At 33.9% G+C, this 12,534-nt stretch overlaps 1 protein-coding gene across 2 annotated transcripts in view; it reads left to right on the top strand.

Moving 5' to 3' along the window:
• The window catches only part of LOC112413734 (cadherin-10), a 121,757-nt gene that overhangs the window by 90,537 nt on the left and 18,686 nt on the right, over window positions 1–12,534 (top strand). For both annotated transcript variants that reach the window (XM_024765775.1, XM_024765774.1), the window contains exons 5-7: window positions 5,868–6,055; window positions 7,571–7,824; window positions 12,357–12,493. In XM_024765775.1, the coding sequence (XP_024621543.1) occupies window positions 5,868–6,055; window positions 7,571–7,824; window positions 12,357–12,493 (579 nt within the window). The remainder of the gene's footprint in view (window positions 1–5,867; window positions 6,056–7,570; window positions 7,825–12,356; window positions 12,494–12,534) is intronic.

The raw sequence follows: 12,534 nt of genomic DNA, 5'->3' as shown, positions 1-12,534 counted from the left end.
CTTTTTGACCAAATAATTGTAGCCTGCCTTGTGAGCCGTCACCCCTTGTGTTGTGGAGGCCACAGTGTCATCTTTCTCCCCTAGTGGCTAAAGTTGCTTATATCTGTAAAAATAGAGCTCTTCAGGGTCATCCAAACCCACACAATGAATGCAAAATGTCATAAAGGGTGGCTTGTGTCTAGATCACCCTTCCACTAAATGCAAAACACTTATTGTGGAGACTATTTGCTGTTGTATAACTACCCTGAAGATAGCTTGGAGTTTGATATGTATTCTTCTTGCTTCAAGAGGCCATAAAAATAAGGATCAATTTTTGAAAATGGCAAATATCTTCAGACCAAAAGTGAGCTTCAGTTTTCTACTTACTTCTCTAGGTTCTCATTTTCCATTCAATTTGGAGCTTATACTTTTTTAACACTTTCAAATGTGTATCTCTATCTCTGTGATCCACAGAGATAGTATTGTTTTTCAGCTAAAAAGTTCAACTGAATTAAGTTACATTTCCAGAAACCTAATCTGATTTTATGTGTTTTAATCAACTAAATAATTATTTTCTTATCAAGGATCAAATTTTCAAAATGCTGTACAATAGAAGCAAGTTGATTGGGTTCTTTGTACTTTTCTATGATCCCAATAATGTCTGATACCTCATTTAACTTCTATCTCAAGGAATTCTAATTTCACTTTCCTTTCTATTCCTTAGACAGTAAATCTCCAAGAAGAATTTGTTTATATTATAGAAAAACACTGTATTAGTGACCAGTGTTTGGTCATTAGGGTTTTGTTTTTTTCTAGTGAAATGGAATTCTAGGCCTTTTTCAGTGACTGTGATTAAAACAAAAATGTGCAACTGCTTTAGAAGTATGAATTTATAAATAAAGATTTGTGTATTCAGTTCTAATATTACAGTTTTTCTATTTAAATATTTTTGTTCTATTGTACTACAGGGTTTTCTCTTATGCTGAAAAGCCTTAAATACTAATATTTTAAATCATAACACTCTAAATTCCTTTGAAGTTTACAGATATTTTATTTCTAAAACAAAGATCAATTAATATGTTAACAGGCAATAACTTACTGTTATTTAAATTTTTATATCAAAAACATAATTAGACTTACATTTCAAATACAAATAGCTTCCTTTTGCCTTTTTTGACATATTTGCATGTTATGAAAGAAGAGTTGCTCCATTTACTAAAATTTTGAATACTACACTATATTAAAAAACTCATGGTTCTTTCTTCACTAAAAGAAGTCAGGGCTCAACTTGGAGACATGGTTGATTTCAGGGCTTGGGCAGGGAAAATATAAGATGAACCCACAACATTTTGTGATGCTGGGAATTAAGGAAGTACTTCCCCCCTAAAAAAAGTAAATAAATAATGGAGGCATGTTGAAAAGACACCAGAGCCAACCTAGAAGATCACCCAATGACCAAGCCTGTAAGAACTTGCACAAAATAATAAATAGCCATGTTATTAGATTATAACACATAGAATAAAATAGATGTCCTTGCTGATATAAATAAATAAGTAGGGGAGAAAGGGCAGCTTTTCCTTACAGAAGAATTCCAATTAATATATGTGGAAATAATGAAGAAAATAGAAGATCACCATTAAAAGCACCATTAGAAAGAAAATAGAAGATCACCATTAATGGTGCATTAGAATAATTGCACCATTAATTATTGCAAGGAAGATCATTGATTATAAAATTAATGAGCAGACTTTTGAGGAAAAATAGGATATTTGCATAATCTTGAAGTATATTTCCCCAAATATATACTAATTATAAAGAAAAACTATTTACTTAACAAATGAAAAAGACTGGCAGAAACACCTTCTTAACCAAGAGATCAAGGTTAATATCAACAGTCATAAGACATATTTGCATCCAATGCTACACTGAAAACAGATCACTCTTATGATATCCTTGACAAAAAAAAAAAGAAATGCATGACCTTGATTTAATCATGAGAAAATATGAGACAGACCTAATTTTAAAGATTTTTTATAAAATAACTGACCAGTATTCTTTAAAGGTGTCAAGGTCATAGGAAGCACGGAAATACTGAAGAACTCTCACAGATTGGAGGAAAATAAATAGGCATGACAACTAAATACAAAGTAGTATCTCTGAAAAGACTTTAATGGAATAGCTGGTGAAATTAAAACAAAGTCTGGATTTTGTTAATAGTAAAGTGATTAGAATAGTGTTTCTCACATACTAAACTTTATACTATATAGGAGATTATGAATTAAAAATTTAAAATGAACTTGCTAAATATTATACAGTCAGGTATGGTACAGCTTGAGTTTTAACCCACACTATATAACCACTGGACTTTTCTTGTCTGGTTTTGGTATCAAGGGCATACAGTACTGATCTCACATAATGAGTTGGAAAACAGTCCTCATTTTTCTTTTCTCCAGAAGACTTTGCACATAAAGCTGTAAGTTACTTTCTTTAAGTAGAATCATTTTCTCTTCACCACATATTTGAGTTTCTTTTCATTTCTTTTTCAATTTTTTTGTCTCCCAATTTGTATTTTATTTGAACCATCAGTTGTGTAGAAGTTTTTCTTAATTCTTCTAAAATTTCAAGAATATGAGTATTTGAGGGATTATTTTTTTGTTTTAACCTCTATCTTAATTGTGTCCTGGTCAGAGAATTTAGTAGATACTGATTTATTAAAATGTATTCCAACTTGTCTAATAACTTAATACTTGATCAAATTGGGTTCAATGTTTCATGCCTGCTTGAAAAGAATCTATATTCTCTAGATGGTGCATACAGGTTTTATATATATAAATATCAGTTGAAACATCCATATTATTTGCATTTATTTTGTTAAGTATTCCATGTATTTATAATGTTTCTAGTCTGGTTGACTGATTATTTATTGAAAAAACTTATTTTGGGCTGTATTCCACATATACTCTAGGTTTGAGAATAGATAAGCATGGTACTAAAGATTTTTTTTTAAAACCTGGATTTTATAAGACATTATAAACCAAATGAAGAAATTAAGAATTTATCCTAACATCAATAAAAAGTGCTTTCAGTAGAGAAGTTAAATCATTTCTGTCTTTTAGAAAGGCTACTTCGGCTCCAGTGTAATAAATCAATTCATTGAGATGCTACTTCTCTAACATTTAATATTTAAAAGAAAGTTGTTGAAGTAAGTAGGCTAGAGTTGATGATGTTCTGAGGTAGAAGCATAGTGAAAATAAATGTATATCAAAAGAAAGAGCTAGAGGTTGCCAGGCAACGTATTGTGTAGAAAATCTTTCATGAGGGAGAAAAGTGTATTAAATTGAAGAAGAAAAGCATATTTTAAAAACCTAAAGGAGACCTAAACCTAAAGGAGTGTTATGGAGACTATTAATTAAGGGAGGGAATGACAATAAAAAGGAGCCAATCTGTGGAGGGCCAGCCTCTGTATGTTTTATTTTAAGTACAAAGAAAGCTATCAAATGGTTTTGAAGTTCTGAATAATTATTGATTAAATTATTGTTTTCGAAGGGATAATATGGATGCAGTGTGTACTGAGAGTAGCTGAGATTTGAGTGGATTTGGCCAAGAATAGCACCTGGTAGACGAGTTAGGAAGCTTCTCAGTTATCCAATATAAGAATAAGTATGGGGCTTCCCTGGTGGTGCAGTGGTTGCGAGTCCACCTGCCGATGCACGGGGACAAGGGTTCGTGCCCTGGTCCGGGAAGATCCCACATGCCGCGGAACGGCTGGGCCAGTGAGCCATGGCCGCTGAGCCTGCACATTCGGAGCCTGCGCGTCCGGAGCCTGTGCTCCGCAACAGGAGAGGCCACAGCAGTAAGAGGCCTGCGTACAGCAAAAAAAAAAAAAAAAAAAAAAAAAAAAAGAATAAGTAAGTAGAGGCTGCTACATTCAAAGAAATACAATGGGAATATAAAGGTGAAAAAATACAAAGTTGTCCCTGTCATGTATCAATACAACATCCTCATGGTACATACAAATAAACAAGTAAATAATATGGTACACACAAATAAACAAGTAAATAATATAATGCCTAACAGTGACAAGGGATATGAAGAGTTATTGGGAGTGGTCTTCTCAATAAGATTGTTTTCAGTAAGGTTATTTGTGGAAGCTTCTGAGGGGTCAGAGTTGAGCAATCACCTGAAGGAAGAAAGTGAATGAGCCATCTGAATATCTAGGAACAGCTGTTTCTAGCAGAAGAAATAGCAAAGGCAAAGAGAGCCAACAAGACAGTAGCTAAGGAATGAATTGAGAGCTGCATTCAACAATGTGTTACCAGAGATAAATGGAGAGAAAAAATGTACAAAAATAATTAAAAAGTACGCATTAAGTGACTAACCAGGGTGTGGTAGAAACTGAGTCTTAATGATGTCTCCTAGAAAAGGACTTTTCAAACTGAGCAGATATAGATGCCTGTATTAGTTTGTTAGGGTTGCCATAACAAAGTACCACATACTGTATGGTTTAAACAATAGACATTTCTTTTCTCACAGTTCTGGAAGCTGGAAGCCCAAGATCAAGGTGATTTCTTCTGAGGCCTCTCATTGGCGTGTAGATGGCCATCTTCTCCCTGTCTTCACATGGGCTTTCCTCTGTGCCTGTCTGTGTCCAAATTAGGACACTAGTCATGTTAGATTAGGGCTCACCCTAATGTTCTCATTTAACTTTAATTACCTCTCTAAAGACGTTATCTTCTAGTACAGTCATATTTTGAGGTAGTGAATGGGGGTTAGGGGTTCAACATAGGAATTTTGAGGGCCATAGCCCCCTAAACACTCAGCACATAATAGACCCATTTTCTCAGATTTGATAAATTGTGTTATGATTATTTGAGGTTCGTGGAGGGGGGAAGAATTTTATGTGAGGGAAATAGTATGTGAACTATAGAGATATAGAAAATTAATTTTTGACAAGAAGGCTTTGAAAAGTCCAGTTTGATGCAGATTTTTCCTGGAAGTGGCTAACAGAAAGACACATTAGGAAAGATATAGTCAGGCAAGAGCATGACTAGCTAAGAGGTCTGGACTTTATTATGTATATTAAGGAGAATTACTTAAGGTTTATGAGCAAGAAGGTGCTCTAACCAGAAGTGTCCCTCAGGTCGATTAATCTGTCAGTAGCATGTAGTTTATGATCAGGTACTAAAATATAAATCTCATTAGCAGGAGAGGTTGTTCATGCTGAAGCACGAGTAGGTGTACCAGGGGCTTAGATAAATTCTTGTTTTGCTCTGAAATGTAAGGGAATTGGTCAGAATTTAGTGTTTTTACACTGACACAGTGAAGGGCATCTTTGTATTTCTCCCACAGAGTATCCTTTGTGTCTCCTGTCACAAATAGAAGTGGAATTCTTCCCCACTATGGCTGATTTCATGGAATTTTGTAATGTTCTGCCCTGCAGCTGAAATAAACTGAGTAGTAAATAACTAAAAACAACAAAAGAAAAACAATTTTAAAATATGTTCACTGCAATATATAAATATTCACAGTATATTCTGTGATTTGTTGTGATTGTATAAACACACACAGGTACATATGTGCACTCAAAGCTGATATCTAGTTACTTGTGCAAATGCAAAAAAAGACAACATGCTCATTTTTAAAAACAGAACTCCTGATACAGTTAGAGATTGGGTCTCACTATTTATAATAGGCACAGACCAAATCCCCCAGATTTCCACTTTTTCTGTTCCTAGACTTTATATTATCCATGTTGTGTGTATTCAACTTATTAGTCAACATCTAATGTAGAGTTTAAGATTTACAATATTCTCTCATACACATTTTACCTTAGAATACTCTATGGAGAAATCTCTTTCTCTCTCTCTTCTTTTCTGTAATCTTTACAGACACCATCCACCTTCGAGTTCTTGAATCCTCCCCAGTTGGCACATCCATTGGAAGTGTAAAAGCAACTGATGCTGATACTGGGGAAAATGCTGAAGTAGAATACCGAATTATTGATGGTGATGGGACTGATATGTTTGACATCAGAACTGAGAAGGACACACAGGAAGGCATCATCACTGTGAAAAAGGTGCAGAACATCAATAGAAATAATCATCTGACTGTTTAGGAAGTAGGGATTTCGATATGTATTACCCATTCATGCTCTGTCCATTAAGAAATATCCCTAACATGTTCCAATGTAAATGCATAAGTAGGGCTTCCCTGGGCACAGTGGTTGAGAGTCCACCTGCCGATGCAGCAGACACGGGTTCGTGCCCCGGTCTGGGAAGATCCCACATGTCGCGGAGCAGCTGGGCCCGTGAGCCATGGCCGCTGAGCCTGCGTGTCTGGAGCCTGTGCTCCGCAATGGGAGAGCCCACAACAGTGAGAGGCCCGAGTACAAAAAAAAAAAAAAAAAAAGCATAAGTATGAGAGACATAAAGCCAAAGATCTCCTTGAATGTTTTTGTTAATTAAAACATGAAACCTGACATTTTACAAAATTTAAAAGACAAGTTAATATACATGTGATTGTATTTCTGAGCCACGTTCATAAAAGCCCCTTATTAACATCGTTTCCTTAAAAAATTAGTTAATAACTAATAATATATCATCACAGTTGGAAGCATAAAAAGTAACATGCCATCTATCCAGATGTATGAAGCAATAATTAGAGTTGCTAATAAAAAGAGACAGCATGGATTGGAAAATAATTTCATTGTTCACATTTTCCCTTCTGCTACATAAATTAAACTTTTCTGCTAACATATGCTCAGTGATATGATTTAAAGGTAACTAGTTTTTATTGTACATTCAGTACCATCCTTATAAGAAAAAATAAGGCCCAGTAAAATGTATGTCCTAATGAAATGTCCTGAACACTCTATTTGCATAAAGTAACCATCAGTTAATCACGGAACTCTCCTCAGAGTCTATTGCGAAGTTCAAGGTACACAACCACTTTTAAACAGACAATGACCAGCAAAGGAGTGACCTACTGAATATTTAAGTTCCTTTTTGTTTCATAATGTAACCTAATTACCAATTAGCTATCAAAATTTTTCTCTTTACCCAAGGTATTTCTTATTTTCAATGTTTCATATAACTGCTGAAAAGTTTTGTATTAGTCTTCAAAATTTCATCAAGTTTATGTAGTGCCATGAGCCTGTTGAATGGAATGGATATATCACAACATATATTTTAAAAGATTACTGAATTTTTTACTTAGAAAAACTTAGCAGTAGCCAACAGCTCAGCACACATACATACACACAAATACACACACAATCCACCAGGCCATGTTTTGTAATGAGTTTCCACTATATGAGACAGGTCTTAATATCCTTTTCAATTTTTCTAAGATTTAAAATCTCATTTTCCTATGTTCTGAAGTACTACATTTTAAGTACATAAGAAGTAAAAATTGAATTCTACCTGATGTGTAAAGATTATATATTTTTATTAATTTTAATTATTTACAGTTTATAAACAAGTTGACAACTCAATTAGGCTTTAAAAATCATACTGTAACTTGGAAGGAACATATAATTCAATTTCCCTCAATCTAATTTGATGATTTATTTACTTAATTATTTTTAATACAGCCACTTGACTATGAGAGCCGAAGGCTTTACACTCTGAAGGTTGAAGCAGAAAATACCCATGTGGATCCACGTTTTTATTACCTAGGACCATTTAAAGATACGGCAATTGTGAAAATCTCTATCGAAGATGTGGACGAACCACCTGTTTTCAGCAGATCCTCCTATCTGTTTGAGGTTCATGAAGATATTGAAGTGGGTACAATCATTGGTACTGTGATGGCAAGGGACCCAGATTCTACTTCTAGCCCCATTAGGTAATTATGCTTATGCTTAGGATGAAAAGAAAGGGAATTGAAGTAAATGTAGAGAGCGTGAGATTCTATTTAAAGCGTTTAATGCATTAAAAGGTAGAGCTGTGCTGGGCTTCCCTGGTGGCGCGGTGGTTGAGAGTCCACCTGTCGATGCAGGGAACACGAGGGCACACGGGTTCGTGCCCCGGTCCGGGAAGATCCCACATGCCGCGGAGCGGCTAGCCCCGTGAGCCAGGCTGAGTCTGTGCGTCTGGAACCTGTCCTCCGCAATGGGAAAGGCCACAACAGTAAGAGGCCCGCATATTGGAAAAAAAAAAAAAAAAAAAAAAAGGATAGAGCTGTGCGTATGTTGGGTGAGCACAAGTATTTAAAATAAATTGTCTGTGTTCTGGGGCAGGGTAGGCACACATTTCATAGTTTGATTCCGTTTTAATCATGCCAGTTACTGAAACTTGGCTTGTATCATCTGCCTGTCTCTTTAAGATATTTGTTGTTCTGACGCCTGGTACAGATAAAGGGGACTATTTCAGCTGTGCCTCTGCAATGTAACAAAATCAATTTCTCTGTGCTTTTGGGTTCTTAAATAATATGAGGTTGAGAGGAGTTTTAATAATTAAAAATTATATAATCATAACAATGTTACAATGTAGTTATGATTTTAGAAACTTCTATATCCTACCAGCAAAGGGGGAAGTTTTTTTGGTGTTCTTTTGGCTATATCAAAAAGTTTAAAACATTCCAGAAAGATCAGAGTCATTTCAAATTTTTGTTTTGCTTTGTTTTCTTATGGCACCTAAAAACATATAAGATGTGATAAAAACATACAAATGAGAAAGACAAAGTTTTCACTGACATTTGTTCTCTCATTTTAAAAAAGTACAAATATCTATATACAATATTCAGGATCAAAATTACTGCTCACTTTAAACTGTTAGTCCATCAATTATTTTGGATTTCATTTGTTTCCTTATCCTCAGCAGACTGATTTTGCTTATCCTTTTTACAATGTGGGCCAGTCTAGTAGGAGTTCAAGTGGTTGTACAATTTCCAAGTACACATTTCTCTGACTCCTAACTATGCAGCAGTGGAATGTCGGAACCTCTACTTTTTTTTTTTTTTTTTTTTTTTTTTTTTTTTGGAACCTCTACTTTTATGCACCATGTGACTCGAGCTCAAAGTTTAAAATTCTGTAGGTTCTGCCGTATCATCAAGTGACTTCATATTATATATATATTTATATGAATATATATTAAAATTATTATTTGATTTATATAATTTTACCTAAATATTTTCTTATAGTCACATACATGGCACATACATGACAAGTTACATATTGGCAGTCAAAACCTGCATATGGTAGTCAAGTACAGCTCCCATCTGTCAGCATGGTTTTCCCATAAATTCCTCTCCCATCCATTTATCTTCATTGAAATTACTGCATTCCTTGGATTTTTTTCCTTTAAAGCTTTTTTTTTTTCTTGTCATTCCTTCGGTAGACATTTATTGAACATACACTCTTATTCTTCCCTATTGAATACTACCAAGCATTCCCTTCGCAGAGCTCCTAACTGATTTTAATAGCCTGTGTTCTGTGTTCCTGGTTTTAAAGTGGGCTTCTTAAAATAAAATATAATATTTTTTAAAAGTTCAGTTTAAATCGTGGCATTATTAAGAGGCAATATATTTTTCCACACAGTGAAATAGATTCTAAATATTCTCATAGACTAATGGTTATTACATGTTAAAATATGTCTGTGGATTCTTTCTTAAGTTAAATTTTTCATCAGGATGCAAATTTCAGGACCAGGAGAAAAGAATCCATTTATGTGTACTAAGCAACAGAATTAATGACTTCATTGCTTATTAATGACGGAGTCTAGCTAAGATTGTTGTTGTACATTTGAATTTATACTAACTTGATATAGAAAAAGCAAATGAATATTTCTGGATGTTAATATTGATAGACCGTGCAGATTAAAAAGATGTATATATATATATATATATATATATATATATATACATATATATAGTCAAAGAGTTAAAGTAGTTTTACTAAAGCAATGTATTTAAGGATGGATAATTGGATAATACTGGTCATGTTATAAACTGTCCATGTCATGTATTGTAGATGTTAATGCAATAATCAAAGGTATTTACCTAAAATATGTCTTTTGGAACTGATTTTTTAAATGAGAATGTTAGGTAATAAACATAATTTACCGATAGAGAATTGAAAAATAAACGGTTGCCCCTTGAACAACTCAGGGATTAGGGGTGCAAATCTCCCCTCTCCCCCTCCCCACAGTCAAAAATCTGAGTGTAACTTTATAGTTGGCCCTCTGCATCCGCGGTTCCGTGTCCAAGGATTCAACCTCACATTTATTTATTCAATAAACACAGACTCTAGTTTATATTTTCTGAAAATATCTGCATATAAGTAGACCCAGGAAATTCAAACCCATGTCGTTCAAGAGTCAACTATAATTATATCAGGTTTGAAAAAGAACCAGGATCTCTCTGTATCTTCAAGATAATTTCACATAATCCTTTAAATTTTGTCACTAGCTTTTAAACTGAACTACAAGAAAAAAGACAAAACACACATAAAATGGATTTGGAAAAGACAATGATGCTCTATATCGATTTACATAATGCAACTTCCTGTCATATTTCTGTAGAAATAAGGATACTTATCATTTGCCAAAATGCCAAAGAAGTCATTCAACAAATATTTGTGGGTCACCATGTCAGTTACTAATTTGTTTCTCAGGGAATTCTCAGTCTGTTAGGAGAGAAGATTCAGTATAAGAAATAAGATTCATTGAGTATCTACTAGATTCTAAGTATGATGCTTGCTGTTTTCATGTTTGATTTCCTGTTTGAGATGTGAGATGAAATGAATTCCTAATACAATGTGGTAAATGGCAGAGATGATGGTACAAGGTGCTTTAGGATGGAAGGGGACAAATAGCTTCTACTTCAGGTAATCATGGAACAGTCCAAGGAGGAGGTAAAATTTACATTGAATCTTTCAGTAGTAAAATAATTTTGTCAACCTGGGATATAATTTGTGAATTATTCCAGATATAAAGATACAATGCTTTGCCTTATTTGTGAATGGCTAATGCATGTAGTTTGAATATAAAACTAAATCCATATTGTGTTAATAGAGAGGGCTGGGGTTTATTAAGGAAATTTGTAAATTACTGGTCTGTTCTACTTAGAACTGATTTAAAATAAAAATCTAAAATAAGCAATCCTCAAAAATAAAATCATATTAACTGTATCAAAATGTTAAGTTATTCTTCTAGTGCAATTTATTAAAAACCCCGCAAAAAGATCATAAATTTCAATTGATCTTTGGAAATATTATACAAGTTTGGAACACTAAAAGAAAAAAGTTTTATGGCACTTTCAAAATTATTTTGTGTTATTACTTACAAAATACTATTTAAAAATAATATTTCATATCTTATTCCTTCAAATAAATGACAGTTGTGGTTTAGGAAAATATATGCCATAACTATATATTACTCCTCCTTTTGTCATATTTATTTTGATTTGTTTTTTAAATTTTTAAATAGGGAACATTAAAGATAACTTGGGGGATTATGCTTGCTAACTCAAGAATTATGAAACATTTGTAAACAACTAGGCTTGTGAAGTGGCAGGAACCACCAATGAGGGGTACAGCTCTTTTAAACCTTGGCTGACAACCTCCCAAATAATGGAACTTATCCCAACTACATCATCCTGATTCATAAACCTGTAGTTGGGCTTTGGAATGACACCCGACACAATGCTTTTAATCAATTTGCAGAATAGTTGGTTTTGTAATATATATACTAAGATTTAATTTGATACAAACATTTTGCCAAACTTTTACATTGAATCTTTTCTATTGAAAAGATTTGAATCTATCCCAAACTTTTCTATTTTTAAAACATTTCTAGTTAAAATGTATACATTTTATAATGATACATGTGGATAAGAAACCAAAGCTACCTGGGTATCATACTTTGAAGCTGCTGAACACCATCATAAATTGATGATCTACTACTCTGAGGGAACTAATGCTGTCTACAGTATTCTTACTAAAAGACTTTACTAGTGGGAATGATATTTTGCATTTGATCCTTGTAATAATTCTTCAACAGAGTTCTCAATCACTAGGTAATGTCCGTTGGTAATGTAAAATTGTAATTCCAAGTTCTGTGGAAAAATACATCACGGTCAGTTGAATATGCAATAGACAATGATTTAATTAAACAAACATTCAGAAGACCAGCATTTGAATGCAGAACAAAGGTCAATTCAGGTCTTGGGAAGAGGTTTTGGGAGGATGGGAGAGGGTCAGTTTGTGTGTATGTGTGTGTTTGTGATAAATCCATGACACAGTCTGCATCCTGGATCAGTACTATGTACTTTCCTGAAATTACTATATATCGCTATATATGTGTCTTTACATTTCACCATTTTCTCCTGCAAACCATCAGTAATGCTGCCTTGTATTTTTCTCTGCCCTCGATGTTCAGATTTTCCTTGGATCGCCACACTGACCTGGACAGGATCTTTAACATATATTCTGGAAATGGATCCCTTTATACATCAAAGCCACTTGACCGTGAACTATCTCAGTGGCACAATCTTACTGTTATCGCTGCTGAAATCAGTAAGATGAGTTTTATGTATATCATATTTAGCATAATTTTA

The sequence above is a fragment of the Neophocaena asiaeorientalis genome, unplaced genomic scaffold (genome assembly GCF_003031525.2).
Source record: "Neophocaena asiaeorientalis asiaeorientalis breed wild unplaced genomic scaffold, Neophocaena_asiaeorientalis_V1.1 scaffold175, whole genome shotgun sequence".
NCBI classification, from domain to species: Eukaryota; Metazoa; Chordata; class Mammalia; order Artiodactyla; family Phocoenidae; genus Neophocaena; species Neophocaena asiaeorientalis.
This window is presented reverse-complemented; position numbering and strand designations above follow the sequence as displayed.